Source organism: Mustela putorius, unplaced genomic scaffold (assembly GCF_011764305.1).
Source record: "Mustela putorius furo isolate JIRA1106 unplaced genomic scaffold, ASM1176430v1.1 tig00000580_pilon_pilon_pilon, whole genome shotgun sequence".
Classification (NCBI taxonomy): domain Eukaryota; kingdom Metazoa; phylum Chordata; class Mammalia; order Carnivora; family Mustelidae; genus Mustela; species Mustela putorius.
In genome coordinates, this window is record NW_025421423.1 from 9,823,740 (window position 1) to 9,844,947 (window position 21,208).

The 21,208-nt window shown below is 39.7% G+C and overlaps 1 protein-coding gene across 5 annotated transcripts in view; it reads left to right on the forward strand.

Annotated features, from left to right (window-relative positions):
* The first annotated feature begins 5,586 nt into the window (after positions 1 to 5,586).
* Positions 5,587 to 21,208, forward strand: part of FKTN (fukutin) — a 66,875-nt gene continuing 51,253 nt past the window's right edge. For 3 of the 5 annotated variants that reach the window (XR_006607194.1, XM_004747741.3, XM_045081652.1), the window contains exons 1-2: positions 5,587 to 5,704; positions 19,830 to 20,018. Coding sequence is in view for 4 of the 5 variants with exons in the window: in XM_004747741.3 (XP_004747798.1) it covers positions 19,914 to 20,018 (105 nt within the window). In the remaining variant the exon portion in view is untranslated. Of the gene's footprint in view, positions 5,705 to 16,833; positions 16,910 to 19,829; positions 20,019 to 21,208 lie in introns of those variants that run through there. The other 2 variants (XM_004747742.3, XM_045081651.1) reach the window with 2 other exon arrangements.

Consider the following 21,208-nt stretch of genomic DNA (forward strand, 5'->3'; position numbering starts at 1 on the left):
TTTTGCTTCAGTGCTTGCATTTTTATCAATTTTTATTAAATATATACAACATGCTGTTGGGGATGAGAAGATAAAAAGCCCCCAAAGCCTATATTTTTAGAGCAGTGCTGTCCAACAGAATTTTATGCAGTGATGGGAAGTTCTATATTCATGCTGTCCAACATGGTAGCCCCTAGGCCCAGGCAGCTCTTGTGTGTAAATATAACTAGTTCAACTAAGAAACTAATTTTTAAAAAGATTTTTAAAATTTATTTGACAGAGATCACAAGTAGGCAGAGGGGCAGGCAGAGAGAGGGAGGAAGGGAGGCAGGCTCTCTGCTGAGCAGAGAGCCCAATGTGGGGCTCCATTCCAGGACCCTGGGATCATGACCCAAGCTGAAGGCAGAGGCTTTAACCATCTGAGCCACTCAGGCACCCCAAGCAACTAATTTTTTTTATTGTAATTAATTTTAATATAAAAAGCCATCTTACTAATAGCTACTTTTTTATACAGTGCAGCTATAAATGGAAGATGAAACATGCTATGACTATACTATAAATTAAGAACTTAGTTTTGTCTTTGGAGCTTGTCCCATCCTGGGTTGCATTTTGGCAGATTGTAGCTAAAAGAGTTAGAATAAGAACCTACGTTTTTTTTTTCCCTTAAAGATTTTATTTATTTATTTATTTATTTGACACAGAGAGATCACAAGTAGGCAGAGAGAGGAGGGGAAGCAGGCTCCCTGCCAAGTAGAGAGCCCAACGCGGGGCTCGATCCCAGAACCCCGAGATCATGATCTGAGCCAAAAGCAGAGGCCCAACCCATTGAGCCACCCAGGTCCCCCGAACCTAACTTGAAATCTGTTTAGGAAAGAAAACCAGTCAATGGGACTATATGAGACTGGAACTCCTATAACTATGACCATTTTCACCAAAGGAAGAATGAAGGAAAGAGACTGGATAGCGTTGTGTTATAGGGAGGAGAGCATAACAAAGATACTGAGAAACCAGTACCCTTGTATAGAAGATGGAGCGGAGAAGAGTTGAGCAATATTAAATATACATACCTTTGAAGAGTTAATTCCATTTCTACATATTTCTCTTTATACTCACAAATTAGCACTCATTGCAGCATTACAAGAGCAATATATAAGCAACCTAATTGTTAATTTAAGAAAAGAATGGGCTACCAGAATTCTAAAAGCTCTCCTTTTGTAAATCGCTGCCTTAACAAGCTACCATTGTTACATACTTGTCTAGATACTTTCTGCATGTCCCTTCCCCAATAAATGTTATGAATATGTAGACTATTATGGGGGAGTTTGTTTCCTCAGAGTTCTTTCCATGAATACCAGTCCTGTCTGGGCATCTGGGTGGCTCAGTCAGTTGAGCATCTGCCTTTGGCTCAGGTCATGATCCAGGGGCCCTGGGATTGAGCCCCATGTCAGACTCCTTGCCCTATGGGAGCCTACTTCTCCCTCTCCTCTCTACCTGCTTGCTGCTCCGCCTAATTATGCTCTATCAAATAAATAATCTAAAAAAAAAAAAAAGTGTGCCTGTCTGAATCTCTGGAATGAAGGCTAAGGAATTTGAACACTACTTAGTGTCAAGTGTTTCCTTTACTAAACACCATTTTACATTTATACTGATGGTACTAGTAGTAGTATGTTTCTGCCTCTTTTGCACAAGGTCACCAGAATGATTAGAATGTGATGCTTGCAAGAAACACTACACACCTTTTACAGAATATGCTGCTGATGGAAAGGTATTCATGATGGGAAATGGAAAAGGCAAGTCTAACAGTTTATATAGTATGACACCATGGGGGGGGGTGTGTACTTAGACCTGGGCAAGTGGGGTCCCTGCCCCAATCCTCACACTGGCTGTGCTTCTCTTCACAGAATGAAAAATGGAAGGAACCAAGGGATTGTACTCCCCTGGTAGTTTGTATTCCTCTACCCACTATGCACAGATAGCCAGAGCCCCAGAATTCCCTGCCTGACCAGCCCAAAACTTGATCCCAGAACAGATGCAGGCCTCTCTCAAATCCTGAGAACAGACTGTGCTACAGGTGTATATACCCTTACTCTTGAGAAGTGGCAGCTCATGAGTACTGTGGATGGAACTTGGATGTGCAGACAGGTATCCACATGCATGCATACCAGGACACTCGTGGTAAGCTGAAACGGGTAAAAGCATGCAGACTCACGGCCTTGTGGGAAGAACAAGCAGTCCTAGCTCTCGTGCTGCGCTTTATGTAGTATATAGGAATTCCAACTTTGATCCTAGATTTCTGTTCCTTGGGAAGGAATATTTGCCAAGGTAGAAAGATACATAATATTTGATAGTTCTTTACCTGGACACTTAAAAGATGTTGGGATTAGATTCCATTTGTACTCTTGCCTTAGGACCCACAATATTTGGGCGGGCCAGGATGTGTTTGTAATCCCACATTCGAGTAATTTTTAGAAGATGGATCTTCGGGGTGCCTGTGAGACTCAGTTGTGTCCAACTCTTGATTTTGGCTCCAGGCATGATTTCAGGGTCAATGGGGAGTCTGAGATTCTCTCCCTCCTCCTCTGCCCCTCCCTTTGCTCACACGCTCACTCTAAAATAATTTTTTTTTAATTATTTTTTAAAACATTTCTTTGCCTATAATAGAGGCTGTTTTTACCCATTCTCATACCCTTTGTCCACTTGGATTGGCCGACCAAGTTAAAGCATACTGACAGCTGGAGGCTTACAGCTCAGCTCCCTTCTGGTATGCTGGAGAAGTACTGCTTCTCAACACTAGTTGAGTTACACATTTACCTCCCGTTAGCTGTTTGTTCACAAACATGTTTATGCTAGTGGCAGTCATTGTTGTAATGATGCAACTTATTACATAAACTAATAAAATATGAGTATGAAAAATTATGAGAGTTGAGGGAAATGTTAACGAGCTTAAAAAAAAAAAAAGTTGCTGATAAGATAGTTGTGTCCAAGATAATTCTAAATGATCGGGGAGGATTGCAAAAACAAAACAAAACTAGGGCTCTGAGTTGATTCCTTTGCTGGTTTCTGTAAGTCCTTGGACCACTTTAAAAAGGTAGAAATAATAGGTGATGCACTATGTCTGTGATTTATATAGGAGAAACAGATGCTCGAATCAGTTGGCTTGTATTTTAAAAGATCTTGACTCAAAAGATATCCAGTGTAGTCCTCTTCTTTAATTGCCTTTTTTTGTTTTAGGTTTACATGGAACAAGACTTGTTATGCCTTTGAAAACTTTTCTATGAACCTCATAATTTTTCCTTTTCCTTAATTTTTACTATGACAATTTTAAAAAAATTATTTATTTATTTGTTAGAGCGAGCGAGCACACAAGCAGGCAGAGAGGCAGGCAGAGGCAGAGAGAGAAGCAGGCTCCCTGCTGAGCAAGGAGACTCGATCCCAGGACTCTCGGATCATGACCTGAGCCGAAGGCAGTGGCTTAAGCCACTGAGCCACCCAGGCGTCCAGACAATTTTCAAATATACAGAGAAGTAGATAGAGGCTATTGTTGATAACATCTCTATGCTCATCACAGATATATCTGTTATTAATACTGTATTAAATATTAGTATTTTATTAATATCTTACCATGTTTATGTCTTTTTTCAAAGTTTTAAAAAAAATTTCACCATAAGCATTGCAATATGCATCAATAATGATCTATTCTTTTGTTCTTTTAAACACAGCCACATTGTTGACATTCTGAACAAATTACAGCACTTCCTTAATATCGTCTAATGGCTCAGTCCATATTAAAATTTTGTCTCAAAAATTTCTTTTTTTTTTTTTTTTTTAGAGAGAGCAAGCGTGAGCTTGAGCTTGTGGGGAAGGGACAGAGAGAGAGGGCAAATCTCAAGCAGACTCCACACTGAGCATTGAGACGGAGGAGGGGCTCAATCCCACCACCCTGAGATCATGACTTGAGTCTAAATCAGACACTCAAGCAATTGAGCCACCCAGGCACCCCTCAAAATTTAGCTAAATTCAGAATGTACAATATTCTACAAGATAAATGCCCCAGAATGTGCAATATTCTACAAGATAAATGATCAATGGAATTTAAAGAGGAGGGAGGGAGGAAAATACTACAAAATCAGAAACTTAGAGACCCATAACCAAAGGCAGTGTATAGACCTTGTCTGGATCCTGATTTGAAGAAAGCAACCATGAGACATTTTGAGGGGTGCCTGGGTGGCATCACATCATGAAATTAACGCCTGGTTATCCCAGACTCAATCATTAATCAGTGGAGTGGGTTCAGGGGGTGCTAGACTAATCCACCTACAATAAGTTTCCTATGAAGAAGATTACAAAAATGTTTTAAAGTTTCCCACCAACATTTTAGCTTAATTTTAACATCTATTGATGAATGTTGTATCTTGCGTTATCTCATCAGGAGTAGCAACATGGCAATTGTTCTGTCACTCACTTGCTAGCTAGAATTCTCATCAGCATGTTGGCTACACTGAAATGCAGTTCATGCAAGAAAGGATAAATGCTTGATGTTTTTCTCTTGATCAAGTTTTAGAATAGTGATTGGATGCCCTGGCAACCTTCAATCATGACTAGTGTGTTTCATTTTTAACGAATTATTATGAAGTCAAGAATTTTTATGTATCTAATGTTTCAATCAGTAAGTTACTCATTTTGGTGCTCAAATTTTCTCATCTTAGGTGTGTCAAGTTAGCACCCGTGTCCCAATGATCCCTTTAATCCTTGATAACTTCCTTCCTTTGGGTGTTACGTTTTTTGATTGATCTACCAAGTACTACTTCTAAGTCTATAGAACTAGTTCTAAGTCATAAGAGGACTTCTACCAAATAAGCTTGTATGTACACAGAAAGTTTCTAGAAGGAAAAACATAACAAGAAATGTTTCATTATATACTGTTCCCAAAAAACAAAGTTTAGAAAGCTCAAATATACAAAAGGAGTATTTTTAGTCTTTACTATGGCCTAATAGTAATTTTTGTAGAAACAACTTAAAATTACAGTATTTAGTGCTTTATAGTTTTCAATATTCACGTCAAAATGGATACATATCCGATGCTTAACAATCCTTTGGGTGACACTGTGGATCCAAAAAGCCAGGGCCGGAACTGTATGCGTGTTTATTTCCAGACGAAAATCGGGGTAAAATGGTCCTCTGGAGCTTGGATGTCATGCACCTCAACCTCACGAGCAATATTAAATGCAGCTGCTAATTCCCTCTACATCATCCGTTCCCCCCCCCCCCCCATCTGATGGGTGTACCCTAAACAGAATTCAGGGAGTTATTCTGAATCTCTCTGCGTGGCACACGCACTAAAAAACTATTCGTGGTTTATCTGACATTCACGTTTTTCACAGGCATCCCATATTTTAAATTCACACTCTTTAAGAAACACGGTTCAGGTGGCGCCTCTCCAATTCTCGCTCCCCTTCCTGAAATCTCCTGTCGCCTCAGTGCGATACTGCAGTTGTTACGTCGGCAAGCGACGAAAGGACTTTGGAAAGCTAGGAAATCCGCAGGGATCCGTAAATTTCGGACGGCGAAGAAGCGGCCGGACGCCCGGCCACGTAGGGGTCCCAGTCAGTTAAACGTGATCGTCCCCGACAGCAACCAGAACCACCGCGGCTCTGCACTTGACGGCACCTTTTGCAGCAGTTGCTGTGATTGCCGTAAAGCGGAGTTGCCGCCTCTCTTGGGTGAGGTAAGGGGTAGAAGGTTCCTTTTGGTTGCGGGGGATGAGAGGGTACCTTCAGACAGGCATCTCCGGTGGCTCTCGGGTCCCCTCACCGGGCATCCCCCAGCATTCTGGGCACCTACTTCCTCCGCCCCCCCCTCCCCAGGACCGAGGCGGGCCAGAGGCTGAGCGCGCTGCGGGCGGCGGGGCGTGAGGGCACTCAGTGAGTCAGTTCACCACTGGGGCGGTCCTTCCCACGCTCCTGGTTGTGTCAGCAAGTAAAATCCGCATCCTGGGACAAGTTCAGTTTTGGAGGGCGATCGAGACCCTCATAGGACTTTGCTTGGGGTAGTGATGTTTGAGCAGGGTCGTGAGAGCCATCTCAGGATTTGCGAGAGGACAGGCACCGGGGTGGCGGTTGGGAGGGTGGAGAGCACTGCATATTGTAGGACCAGTGTGTGCAAGCGTGCAAAATCATGAAAGGAACGACCGGGTTTGGGCAGCACCGCGTGCATATTAGCATAATGGCTGGAGGAATGGGTCTACGTAGAGAAGTGAAGGCTAGGAATGCGCCGGCAGCTGACGTTGGGTCTCCACCGGGAAGGACCTTGATGCTCTGTTGAGTGTTCGGTTCTTCGGGCAGTGGAGAACTACAACAGATGTATAGTGAGGAATAATTTAATTAACCTTCGCTCATTCTGATGCTTTCCCCGTGGGTTCAACTTTTAGTTCATTTGGAGGACTATTTACTGAAGCAACCCCTTTTTGTGCCTCATAACAGATGGACGTTGCTAGCCATGCTAAAGTTTCATATGGCTTTGATGTCTGCCTTTTGTTTGCACTGTCAGTTGGGGGATGTCGGTATGCGTAGAGGTGGTTGTTAGAAGCTTTGAATAGGAGTGAGAACTGTGTTCAGAATTCATCACCATCAATTTCTCAGGTAACATGAGGCAAGTCACTTTTCTCAGGGCCTTGGTTTTCTCAGATGTAAAAGAGGACCTTCATGATACCAGATTCTTTCTACTTTTGAAGATAGCAGATTTCCAGAGAATAAAGATCAGCCTATGAACAGATGAACAGCCTATGAACATGGCTCAAAATGAGTGATGGAGCATTGCATTAAGAATTGGGAAAAGAGGGACACCTGTGTGGCTCAGTCGGTTAAGCTGCTGCCTTCTGCTCAGGTCCTGATCCCAGGATCCTGGGATCAAGTTCTGCACCTGGCTCCTTGCTCGGCAGGGAGCCTACTTCACTCTCCGTCTCTGTCTGCCACTCTGACTACTTGTGCGCTTTCTCTCTCTCTGACAAACAAATAAAATCTTAAAAAAAAAAAATTGGGAAAGAAGGGTCCTGGGTGGCTTATTTGGTTGGGCTGCTGCCTTTGCTCAGGTTATGATCCCAGGGTTTGGGGATCGAGCCCCACATCAGGCCCCTTGTTCAGGGGGGAGCCTGCTTCTCTCTCTCTGCCTCTGCCTCTGAATGTCACTCTGTCTTCTTGGGCTCTCTCTCTGACAAATAAATAAATAAAATCTTAAAAAAAAAAAAAAGAGAGAGATTGGGAAAAGAGAGAAGCCTTGTAGAAAAGATTGGGATACTCTGGGGATGGATAGGGCTTGAGGGTTTGAATCATCAGGAACCATCTCGGTTGAACACCTTGGATAAAAATAGAAAAGGCAAGAAGAGGCATTCATATTTTACTTATTTATATATTTTATTTTAGAGGATGGGGGAGGGTCATAGGGGAGGGAAACAATCCAAAGCGTACTCTGCACTGAGGTGGAGCCAGTGGAGGTGCTCGGGGGTTGATCTCATGAGCTGAGATCATGACTTGAGCCCAAACCAAGAGTTGGGTGTTTAGCTGATTGAGAGACCCAGGAGCCCTGAGGCTTTCATATTTTAGAGTCCGTTTCTGGTGGTAGGTTTCAAGGATATAGAGGACTTGGGAAGGATGGCACTGGATATCAAAGGAACCCCGAGTGGAAAGAAAGTGCAGTATGTCTGAAAAGGAAGAAAAAGGAACAAGAGACATGTCAGCAATATACAGGACTTGATTTCTTGGATCTACATGATATTTAGAACTTGGGTTTTGAAAAACTGAATTTAAGTGTCGTTGACAAAAATGAGCATTTTATCAGAAATCCAGCATGTAATGATGTTTTGGCAGTATGGTGATTCGGATTGTATCTGGATATTGCCAATAATTAGCCTCTTGGGCTGTCATTTAATTCTTCTAGAACCTGGTCTCTGTAAGATGATATTGTTGGACAAGGTGGTCTCTCTCCTCTAAGACCTATAAAACTTGAGTCTAAGAATGGAGAGCAACCTCTCTGAAATAGGGGAGGGAGATGGTTGATGGAGAATAGAATTGTTACTTTTGAACATACTGAATCTGAGGTGTAGGAAATAGAGGTGGAAATACAGGCAGATGGAGCTCATAGACTGGAACTTAAAAAGTAAGTTTTCTCTCAGAGGTTGCAGTTAAAAATCTTGAAATATTTGCTTTGAGGGATAGATTCTAGAGTAACTAGAGGATGTGCCCATAGGTAGGAGGCTAGAAAAATGTGGAAAGAGCCAAGATGCCTTTCAGCAGACAAATGGACAAAGGAGATATGGTCCATATACACAGTGGAATATTACACAGCCACCAGAAGGGATGAATCCCCAACTTTTGCATCAACATGGATGGGACTGGGAGAGATTATGCTGAGTGAAATAAATCAAACAAAGTCAGTTTTCATTTGGTTTCATTTATTTGTGGAGCATAAGGAATAGCATGGAGGACATTAGAAGAAGGGAAAAATGAAGGAGGAGAAATCGAAGTGGGAGATGAACCATGAGAGACTACAGACTCCAGGAAACAAACTGAGGGTTTTAGAAGGGAGGGTGGTGGGGGATGGGTGATCCTGGTGATGGGTATTAAGGAGCGCATGGATTGCGTGGAGCACTGGATGTTATATGCAAACAATGAATCATAGAACACTACATCAAAACCTAATGATGTACTGTTTGGTGACTAATGTAACATAATAAAAAAAAGATGGGAGGCTAGAAAAATGACTGAAGGAGACACACGGCTCTCAGAGCAATGAGCAAGGACTCGTTTTAGAAAAGATTACACGTAGCCTTTGTAGATTGTTTAGGCCAACATTTTATTAAAATAATTTGACAGTATTGCAGCAAATACTAAGCACCCTTTTCTAGGAACTCTGGCAGAAAATAAATAAATATAATCTCCACTGTCTAATTGTCTACTCAGAAGTAATATCATTTACATATTTATTCAACAAATATTTATGTGTTTCAGGCACTGCTGGGTCCTAAGGAAGTACTGATGAACAAGGCAGATGTGATATTGTTCCTATTATTCCTGTTTGTAAGGGTCTTAGCTTCTAGGTCAGTGCTTTTCAGATTTAATCATACATAGGAATCGCCTGAGGATCTTGTTAAAATGTAGATTCCTTTTTTTTTTAAATTAACATATAATGTATTATTTGCTTTAGGGGTACAGGTCTGTGAATCATCAGTCTTGCACAATTCACAGTGCTCACCATAGCACATACCCTCCTCAACATCCCGTCTCCCAGTCATTCCATCCCTCCCACCCCCGCCCCTCCAGCAACCCTCAGTTTGTTTCCTGAGATTAAGAGTCTCTTATGGTTTGTGTCCCTCCACGGTCCCATCTATTTTAATTTTTTCCCTCCCTTCCCACACAACCCCCTGCCCTGCCTCTCAAATTCCTCATATCAGAGAGATCATATGATAATTCTCTGATTTATTTCACTTAGCATGATACCCTCTAGTTCCATCCACATCATTGCAAGTGGCAAGATTTTGTTTTTCTTTTTGATGGCTGCATAGTAACCATATATATATGTATACATACACACATATATATGCATATAAATAAATAATATTATAAAATAGTATAAAAATAATAAATATATAAAAATAAATATATATGTACATATGTATATGTATAAATATATATGTGTGTGTATATATATATATATCAATCACATCTTCTTTATCCATTCATCTGTTGATGAACATCTAGGTTCTTTCTATAGTTAGCTGTTGTGGACATTGCTGCTATAAACATTCGGGTGCACGTGCCCCTTCAGACCACTACGTTTGTATCTTTAGGGTAAATACCCAGTAGTGTGATTGCTGGGTCGTAGAGCAGCTCTATTTTCAACTTTTTGAGGAACCTCCATGCTGTTTTCCAGAGTGACTGTACCCGCTTGCATTCCCACCAACAGTGTAGGAGGGTTCCCCTTTCTCCATCCTCTCCATCACCTGTCATTTTCTGACTTGTTAATTGTAGCCATTCTGACTGGTGTGAGGTGGTATCTTACTGTGGTTTTGATTTGTGTAAAATGTAGATTCTAAATCAGTAAGTTTTTATATATTGTTTTAAGTACTGAATACATTCTGAGCCCTGTGTTTGATTCTGTTAGTTATATAATTTTACTAAGCTCAATATCCACATGTTAACCAACCAATCAAGTACTTGCATTCTTTTTTTTTTTTTTTAAGATTTTATCTATTTATTTGACAGACAGTGATCACAAGTAGGCAGAGAGGCAGACAGAGAGAGGTGGAAGCAGGCTCCCTGTTGAGCAAAGAGCCTGATGTGGGGCTCAATCCCAGGACCCTGGGATCATGACCTGAGCCAAAGGCAGAGGCTTTAACCCACTGAGCCACCCAGGTGCCCCAAGTACTTGCATTCTTGAGGGGAAGACTCAATTAAAAATAACTTGGTTTAACAAGTTTTTTTCTCAAAAAATGGGAAGAGATTAACATAATTAAAGCTTATAACATGTAAGCTGTAGTCAATGAGTACTTGTTAATTGACACAAAATGAAAGGAAACTTTTATTTTTTTTTATTATTTTTTTTTTTATTAAAGATTTTATTTATTTATTCGACAGAGAGAAATCACAAGTAGGCAGAGAGGCAGGCAGAGAGAGAGAGAGAGGAGGAAGCAGGCTCCCTGCTGAGCAGAGAGCCCGATGCGGGACTCGATCCCAGGACCCCGAGATCATGACCTGAGCCGAAGGCAGCGGCTTAACCACTGAGCCACCCAGGCGCCCCTGAAAGGAAACTTTTAAAAGTTAAAAAAAATTTTAATATTTGAAAATCAATTGATGTTTACATAGGATAAACAGAAAAAAATACCTTCACTCCACCCAACCCAAAGACAACCACTGTTATTACTCTGGAGTGTACGCTAACTAAAGTAACTCTAAATGACCTCAAGGAATAGCCTATATAAATAATGGTTGGGTCGAAAAAAAAAATTCCTTGGTTTCTCAAGTTTCCACTGCCTTTGAAATAACCATAATCTTTTGTCTATGTGATACATAGTCTTGTGACAGGGAACTGCTAGCAGCTTGCCCGGTGTCTAGTACATCGGGTTCAGCAATATCTGTGAAGTTAATGGAAGGATGAATGAACGAGGTAGCACGGCAAACTGACCTCTGTCGTAAACTCTGGCTGTCACTCTTCACCTGCACCTGCTTGCATTCATCTCTCATCTCATTCTCTTGTACTCTCCTGGCCACACAGAACTCTTCTCTTCTGTAAAAGGTTGCTTTTAAAATCTGTGTTTGTGCTTAGATTCTATTGTGGAAGAGTTTGAAACACAGAAGAAAACCATGGGATAAAAAACATGAATGATAGCCTCCTGTCTCAAGGGACTGTAATTTAAGACTAAATCTGTACTAAAAATAGTACAGATATACAGTGGTGTGGGAATATGAGAGAGGAGGACTTTAATTGTGTGAGCAAAGGAAATTATTAGTAGAGCTTTAAGATGACTATTATTAATTATTGCTGGCATTACCGTACACTCTGATGTTCTAGATGCTGTTCAGTGCTTTACATGAATTGATGTGTTCAATCCTCAGAAGAGCCTTTTGCGTCAAGTACAATTTATAGATGCACTCTGAAGACAGGGGCACAAAGATGTTAAGTAACCTTCCCAAAGTCCTACGGGTTGCAAGTGTCAGAGCAGGATTTGAAGAGAGCAGTCTGTGTTTGAGCCTCTACTCTTAACTACTCAGTAGACAGTGAGAGGGGCAGGGGGGTGGGGAGGAGAAAGCATTGTAGATAGAAGCAATAGCATAGGTGAAGGCACCCAGGTGAGATGGCACTGTATCAGCAGATTCGTATAAAAGAATAGTACAGAATAAGCCATAGAAGGTCTTAAAGCAGTGGAAGTGACATAAAGAGGTATGCTAGAAATAATTTGACTTTGATCCCTAAGATGGGTATTTTGAGGAGGCTTTCTATCTAGACAGAGGTAATAAGGCCTTTAAACGAGGCTAACTATATGCAAATGGAAAAGAAATGATAGCTTTTAGAGGTACTGAGAAGGATACACAGTTTGTTGACTCATTAGATGAAGAGTTACAACCACAAAAACTATTTTGTTTTGAACATAAGTAATTGAGAATATAGGGATACTGTTAATAAAATAGATGGTCAAGTTGTGGAGGAAATCTAGTGTGAAGGTGGACAGTGATTCGCTTTAGGTGGTAGTGGTATGTTCGAGAAGAAATAGCCAGCAGTCAGCTAGAATATTTATAAGTCATAATTAGCCAGTAGATTAGGGAAGTATCCCTAATAAAATGATTAAGAGCAAGAGAAGGGGTGCCTGAGTGGCTCAGTGGGTTAAGCCTCTGCCTTCAGCTCAGGTCATATCTCAGGGTCCTGGGATCGAGCCCCACATCAGGCCCTCTGCTCAACGAGGAGCCTGCTTCCCCCTCTCTCTCTCTGCCTGCCCCTCTGCCTGCTTGTTATCTCTCTCTCTCTCTCTCTCTGTCAAATAAATAAAAATCTTTAAAAAAAAAAAAAAAAAAGCAAGAGAATGTAAAGAGAACATCCATCTGGATTTTATATCCAGCAGAGAATCGTAGGCATATTAACACCATTTCCTTCACCTTTTTACTTTGCCCTTGTAATATCCCCTCCTATCTTCTCTTCCTTTCTCAGCTAGTCTTTTTTTTTTTTTTTTAAGATTTTATTTATTTATTTGACAGAGATCACAAGCAGGCAGAGAGGCAGGCATAGCGGGGGCGGGGGTGGGGGGCAGGCTCCCTGCTGAACAGAGAACCCTATGCAGGGCTTGATCCTAGGACCCTGGGATCATGATCTGAGCCAAAGGCAGAGGCTTTAACTCACTGAGCCATCCAGGCACCCCTCAGCTAGACTTTTTTTATCTAGGTTTTTCATTTCAGACACTCTATGCAGAACCTTATCATTCCCTAGTCATTTAGAAAAGAGTCACTATAGGGACGCCTGGGTGGCTCAGTTGGTTGGACGACTGCCTTCGGCTCAGGTCATGATCCTGGAGTCCCGGGATCGAGTCCCGCATCGGACTCCCAGCTCCATGGGAGCTGCTTCTCTCTCTGACCTTCTCCTCATTCATGCTCTCTCTCACTGTCTCTCTCTCAAGTAAATAAATAAAATCTTTAAAAAAAAAAAAAAAGTCACTATATATTTGCAATTTTTCTGGAGTATCAGATCGACTATTTTTTTTAATCCCACGTGTCAGCATGTTGAATTAGAGGTTATATTGCAAAAGGTTAAGAAGTAAATGAGTAGTAAGCAGATAAAGAGAATTCTTAACTCTGTGCAGTCTAACCTAACTCCCAGGCTACTGATAACTATTAAGAAGTTAGCTGTGAAAGAAAAGGAAATGAACAGCAAGAAAGACTGGCAGTATTTAGGGAAGATGAGTAGCATCTACTACTACTGGGCCTTTTTTTACTTATAGCAGCTGGAAATGTTGATTTTTTTTTTTCATGTCTTACCTTGAATACATTTGCAGAAGCATTTTCTCTTTGAGCTTTCTAAAATTCTGCCTCAGCTCTCTAATTGTGCCTTTGCCTAATTACACTGTTCTCTTCTCTGTGGGTTAGTCTGTTTTATTTTGCAGGGCAAGCCATATTTGAATTTCAGTTCTTTCTGATTCATACCAACAATGCCTCTCTCTCCTTTCCCTCATGTCCCTAAGTAAGTTGCGACCTAGCAGCATTGAGGGGAACAGGCTAACACACATCATCTGTGAACCTAAATTAAGTGTCAAGGCTGACATTTCTTGTTGGAGGGCCTCTCATGTCAAGAGAAATGATCCAGAAGGCAGGAATAAAAAAACCAGGCACTTAGACATTCTTTCAGACAGATCCTTACACAAATGATTCTCAAAGGAGTGGTGGTGGTGGTGTTCATGGGATGTCGGGTAAGCCAGGTGTCAGAGTCTTTCATTGCCATTACCTGCAAAAAAACAAATAATGTAAAATGGGCAAATGGGAAGCTGAAAGAACACGAAATACTGCTTGTGGCTATAGAGAGAGCCCGAGCATTTGTCTTGAATTTCCCATCCTTTGTATTTCCCTTCACATTTGTGTGTGGCTTTGATCTACCACCCATTTTTTCCAAACTGTTTCATGTCTTGACACATAGTGAAAATGATAATAAAGGATATAAGAAGGTGTTTATTCTTGGCTGGAGATGGCCAGTTTTGGGCTCTGGCTACCCCAGGCCCAAAGACAGAGGATTGATAGCTCTGACACCCATAACCCATTAAAAGTCCGTTGGGAAGCAGATCTACCCAATCCTTTTATTGCCCATTCTCAGGTTATGGCACTAGGGATGGCAAGCTTCCTTGTCATCTGAGCCACATACTTTGCTATACTATACCATACTTACATTAACCTTCTCATATTTGCATTAGATCTTGAAGAACCTTGAGTTACTTAAACCTCCTAACTCCCCTTAGTGTCTGCATTATATATTTTTCTTTTTTTTTTTTTTTAAAGATTTTATTTATTTGACAGACAGAGATCACAAGTAGGCAGAGAGACAGGCAGAGAGAGAGGAGGGGAAGCAGGCTCCCTGTTGAACAGAGAGCCTGATGCGGGGCTCCATCCCAGGACCCTGAGGTCATGACCCGAGCCGAAGGCAGAGGCTTAACCCACTGAGCCACCCAGGTGCCTCTGCATTATATATTTTTCTGAAAACATTTACTGTCTTTTGCCTTTATTTTCCCCTCATTTTAATTTATTAACTCTACAATACTCATCTCTTTTTCATTAGACATGATATCCTGTCTTTTTTAGGAAGGTTTCCCTAAGTATAAGTAAAAAAATACATTACTTATCCTCCCCAGAGCTTTTATTATGATAGGTAAAATATCACATACAAAAAGAAATGTATACACAAAGAATGTTTTTATTTTGCTTCTATGCTATATTTCCCCATATGATATTTTTAAGTGTTTCTTCTTCAGGATTATAACAAAGTATGGTCTTTAAATTCTAATAAAAAATCACTTTTTCATATTTCATGTTTTGTTTTAACATAAAAGTTCCTGCAGGACAGAGAACTTCTTAAAATAAAAACTTTTAAAAATAATTTTGTGTACTTGAGTATTATGCAAAGTATTAGTATACTACGCATATGTGTTATTTCTTAATTCAGTCAGTTTTAGGCTGGTGAGGGGAATGATTCATCTGTACTAATAAGTATAATCCAAAGTGGAAGGTAGTAAAAGCCCCTCCTTGTGCTCCCATAGGAACTTGTGCCTACGCCTTCATAGCAATAACACCGTTTACATTGCCTCCATATTTGCTTCTAATAGAGTCTATCACAAACTAGATGTGGGGTGGTAAGGAATGAGGTTTACATTTTGGAAAAAACTTCCCATGCTGTTCTGTAGATACATCACACCTTCCATCACCATCAACACCACCGTTCTTCTGAGAACTTCTGTTCATCTCTAAAGTCTTAGAAAATAGGAAACTATCTTACTTATCAAATAGTAAATATTCCCAAGAAGGAAGGTAAAACTAGGGATTTAGAGATAGGAGAGATTAATTTTGACTCAGAAGGGCATGAGAGACTTTATACAAGGGTTACTTGAGAAGAGTTATAAAAAGAGGTGTTGAGCTAGGTTTATGGAAATGGATGAGAGCATTTCATGCAAGAGGGAATGAGCAAAAGCAGAGGCAGAAAAGTGTGGTATGTATTCTAGGGATTCTTGGGCAAAAATTTCAGGGTGTATGAAGTGGGAGAAGCCTACAGAATTTGCTTGTATTCAGTCGGATTGTGAATTCTCGTTTGGAATTAGAACTTTATTTGTAGGTGGTAGAGAGTCATTGAAAAATAGTTATCGTGGCATATCTTGATTCATCTGTCAGCAACTTGGTGGATTTGTTACTGTGTAAGTGAGGTTATGGGTAGGTAGAAAGTGGAGACTGGGGGTTCATTTGAAATTGCGACATTAGATACAATTAGAGTCTAAGTTAGAGTTACAGTGAAGAGAGAAGAGGAAGTTGATGCCAGAGATATTTTAGAGGTACATTCAATAAGCCTTGGCCTCTCTTATACGTATCATATTTTTCATTTTAAAGTGGTAAACATTTCTAATAAAGAGATCATGTTAGCAAAAAGGAGGGTTTTTTTTTTTCTTAAAGATTTTATTTATTTATTTGACAGAGATCACAAGTAGGCAGAGAGGCAGGCAGAGAGAGACGGGGAAGCAGGCTCCCCGCTGAGCAGAGAGCCTGATGCGGGGTTTGATCCTAGGACCCTGAGATCATGACCCAAGCCGAAGGCAGTGGCTTAAACCACTGAGCCACCCAGGCACCCCAAAAGGAATGTTTTGAATACTCCTCCTTTACAATTGAATTGCCTTGGCATTTATAGAAAATAATAAAGTTAATTAGATATCATCTTGATAACAGTAGAATTAAGTGATTGATTATATGTGTTGGAGGTTTATGTTAAGAATTAATTATAGGTTAGGGGCGCCTGGGTGGCTCAGTGGGTTAAGCCGCTGCCTTCGGCTCAGGTCATGATCTCAGGGTCCTGGGATCGAGTCCCGCATCGGGCTCTCTGCTCAGCGGAGAGCCTGCTTCCCTCTCTCTCTCTCTGCCTGCCTCTCCATCTACATGTGATTTCTCTCTGTCAAATAAATAAATAAAATCTTTAAAAAAAAAAAAGAATTAATTATAGGTTAGAAACATGCTGTAGTAGTATATATAGGCCTTTTATGCTTTCTTTCTGTTTATTCAGGCATAGAAGAGTCTCAGTTATGGCACACTCTGAATACCACTTTAGAAAATTACATAGGAATCAGTATACAATATGTTGGTGCACTATTTAATATAACTACAAGAAACTGCACTGAAATATTGAAAGTGAAGGATATTCTCCTTATTATCTTGTGAGTTACTTTTATCAGAGTATTTGTTTTATTTTAGCAGATTTTAGCTGACAGCAAAAACTGATGTCATCATCAATGTTATTTTATATGTGTTGCTAGTTTTTATAGTTTGAGGAAACAACATGATCGTGATTTACTCATTTGTTTTTGCTCTGTACATTATCTGTACATCAAATGGATTATTCATATTAGTGTTGGTATCATTTGTCTTAAGTAGTTTGTTGACTTTATATAATACCATGTTTGCTTCATGTAGACTTTGGCTCTGGAAGCTCATTAGTCTTGTTTTAAAACTAAGCCAAGACTTTTGATTTTTAAGATGGCAGAGTAGAGACATTGGTTCCCTCTTCTATCTGAAATTACCCTGAAACAACAAGGAGAACGAGACACAGAGATTACGTCTTTGATGAGACCAGAAATCCTGTAACCCCAAACCAAAATATTTGAGAAATGCTGTCCAATGTAAGCAGGAAGAGATTAAAAGAGGGAACTAGTAGGAAGAGATCTCAGAGCTTAGAGCAACGTGAGAGAGATCTGTTTACAGTGGGATCAGGATGGATAGGAGGGCAGTGAGAGCTTCCTTGGATTGTTTGGCTGCATGAACTGCCTGGAAAGGAAGAGCAAAGGAGAAAACAGAGATAAACTGTCTTTGCAGAAGACACTTTCTTGGTGAAGCAAGAAGTCATGGCTAAATAACTTTATCTCATTTGTTCTCAGACACATTCTCTTTGTCTCTTTTCTCTCACACACACAGGCACAAAACACTCTGTCGTAAAATGCTTTCTTGTACATCAGTGACTACCTTTTAGTCTAGAACCAAGCCTGCTTCTTCCTTCCACAATCCTCTTGCAAATAACTGATCCTAGTAGAGTTCACATCATTCATGGGTAAATAATAAAAAGGAAACAAGCACAGTATCTACACAAAAATGCTGTGAGAAAAAGGAAAAAAGAAACAGAAAAACAAGTGACATGAGAAACATGAGGAAACTGTATTGGCCTAACAAATTTAATGAAACAATCACTTCTTTAAAATAATAGACAAGGTTTATTGGTCAGGGAGAAATAGTAAGTCAACAGGAGATGATAAATCATATTCTGGCAGAGCTCAAGAAAGAAAAGGAAGAAAAATGAAATCAGAGAAGTAAATGGCCATCTTGGAAGCAAAAGGGAGAATTAACACTGTTGAAAAGTCAGTAAGGGGCATGACAATAGGCTTTTGAAAGTTGAACAAAGTGAAATGAGAATGAAAAGAGATAAAACGAATGCTCAGTTTTGTTCTGGAAATATTGAAACGTCTAACTTAAGAAACTTCCTACTAAAGAAATCTTAGTTCTACAGATCAAAAAGGCAGGTAATAAAGAAAAATCAGTGTACATTAACCCTTGAACAGTGTGCGGATTAGGGATACCGACCACCCCCCCCATGCAGTTGAAAATCTTTGCGTTAACTTTTGACTCCCTAAAAATCTTAAACAACTGATAGCCTACCATTGACCAGAAGTCTTATTGATAACATAAACAGTTGGCTAACACATATGCCAAATGTATTATATACTGTATTTTTACTATAAGGTAAGCTAGAGAGAAGAAAATGTTATTAAGAATACCATAAGGAAGAGAAAATGAATTTATAGTACTGTACTATAAAAAATCTATGTATAAGTGGATCCATATAATTCAAACCCATGTTGTTCAAGTGTCAACTATACAGTCATCAACATCATTATGTGGCCTAGTTTTTAAAAAATTGGATTTCAGAGGTAAGGAATGCATTCTCTGTTCATCCCATTAAAAAGGTTAATTTACCTGTAGGGGAGACCTAGGGGAAGGATCAGATACCATGAAGGGAATATTTAGCATTATAGAACAGTAGTACAAAGCCTACAAGTCATCAGGGGAAAGAAAGTATCATCTCAGTCCAACTATCAGCTGACTAGTTTATTTGAACAATGTAAGAACTCAAGGTAAATAGTATCTGTAAGTTTTTTGATTAACTGCAAGGAGATGAATATCAGCCATTCAGTAGATCAACAGAGATGATTCAGCAAAAGGATTGACAGGGAAGATACAGCAAAATAGTTGTGAGATTTGTAGTAACAGAATATGATAGAACTATAACATGGTAGAAATAACTTAAAAAAGTCCAGATTGAAGGAGGAGAAAAAGCAGGAGGGTAAGTACAACTTTGCTGATTTCCTCTTCTTATTCAGCTGGAGAACAAAGGATAAAAAGTTTAGACATCAAGTTATAGAGATGTTAGTATATTTAAAGGAATAAAGATGAACACTTGAAGACTAAATATAATATGTTTAACCAAAATCAAATAGTGCATAGGAGGTTCAAAGAAGTAGAACTGTTTTAAATTTCTTATCCTAAATAGTCAGATGCAGCCAAAGATGAAAGAGTAAAATTTTTTATCTTTGCACATTATTTACATTGGCAAAAAACTGAAAACATATATGGGATACTTATCAAGACTGACTATATCCTAGATCACAAAAAACAAAAAGCTATCATACAGAGGAAGTTTCTTGACCAGAAGTTTTCTCAATTTCTTCTATGGAAGTGGTTCTTCATGTGGTCAGCAACATCAGCAAGGCATGGCCACTTGTCAGAAGTGCCCCATACCACAGCTACTGAATCAGAAACTAGGTAAAGTCCCCAGATCTCTGTTGGTCAGGTTTTACAGATATCCCATTTATGTTTATTATTTGCAGTTGTTGTTTGTAGAATGCCATGATAAATATTTTTGTTCTTTCATATTTGGTCTTGTATCTGTTTATTTAGGAGAGGAAATTAGCAAATCAACGAATGTTCTGTAGAACTTTAGGTAACTTTCTTTGTTGTGGTGCTGGTTATTAGAGGTGAAAAATTGAAAGTAGGTTTTTGTTTCTTTAGAAATATCTTTTTTGTTTACAGAAAAAAAAGAGTGTCTTCTTATCCAAAAAAGATGAAACGAACACGGTTACTCTCAAAAGACAACCAAGTGAGCACTGCAGACTAATGAGCAGAATCAATAAGAACGTGATTTTGGCGCTTTTAACTTTGGCAAGTTCTGCATTTCTGCTGTTTCAGTTGTACTACTACAAGCACTATTTATCAGCAAAGGTAATATTTTTTCTCTTTTCTCATCATTAGGCTTCATTTTAACTGTATATTTTCCTAACCTAGCTCCCTAGTTCAGTACATAAAAATAATCTCAGTTTTTCAGATTCTTGCAGAAATAGTTCCTACTGAGATTCTCATCTTTGTGAAGTGTGGCAAACAATTCACCATTGCAGTTAAATGTTACTGTAATAACATGCTATTCAAAGATGCCAAGTTTTGGTAATGTTTAATCTATTGAAATTTTTTTCTGATACAGTTATATAAAAATTGTTACTCTTCTAAACACATCATCCCTTATTGGAAAGAACTGAATAATAAATAATTTTGATAAAATACCAAAATTAGTTTATTTTAGTACAGTGTACTTCTCCCTCCCATTCTAGGGGAGGATACTTCTCTGCCCTAGTTGACCTTGACCACGGACTTACTTTGGCTGGTGGAATGTAACAGACATATGCAGAAATTTCAGAGGGGCTATTATGTGACTTCCCCTTTGTTCAACCCTGACCTACCAGGAGAGGAATGTGCCCTGGGTAGATTCTGCCCCTCCAGTCTGGGCCCTGGATGGAATGTATGAAGCAGACCAAGGTGTAGCTGCCTGGCTGACTTGCAGATCTGACAGAAAGTAATGTGTATTAGGCTTTAAGATTGGTCAAGTTAATTATGAAGCATTGTTATGTGGATTGCTGGATGTCATTGTACAGATGAGAAAACCAAATAACAGAGATGTTAGGTAACTTACCTACACAAATCACCCAATTTCTAATATCCAGGGCTGACAGTCTATACTTTACTCCATTCTTTCCAGGCTTAATTATTTTTTAAAAAATTGACAAATACTGAGGCTACCAGCTATCTTGGGTGTTTATCCAATGAATGTCTGTGTGTGACATCTCTTATCCCTTTCTGATTATTTTCTTAGGAGAACGTCCTAGAGTGGAATTTCTGGATCTCATATGCATGTATTAGGTTTTGTCACATATCGCAGGGTTATATTCCGTAAGGATGAGTAGTGTGCCTGATTTCCTGTACCCTTTCCAAATATGGAAATAATAGCAATAGTAATGACAGTAATGGCATCTGTATTAGTTAGAGATGCTTTGGATGACTAATAGTAGCTTAAACAAATAGAGGGGTATTTGTATTTTCTACCTTTAAGTTCAGAGCTTCTAAACTTCTCTTGACATTTT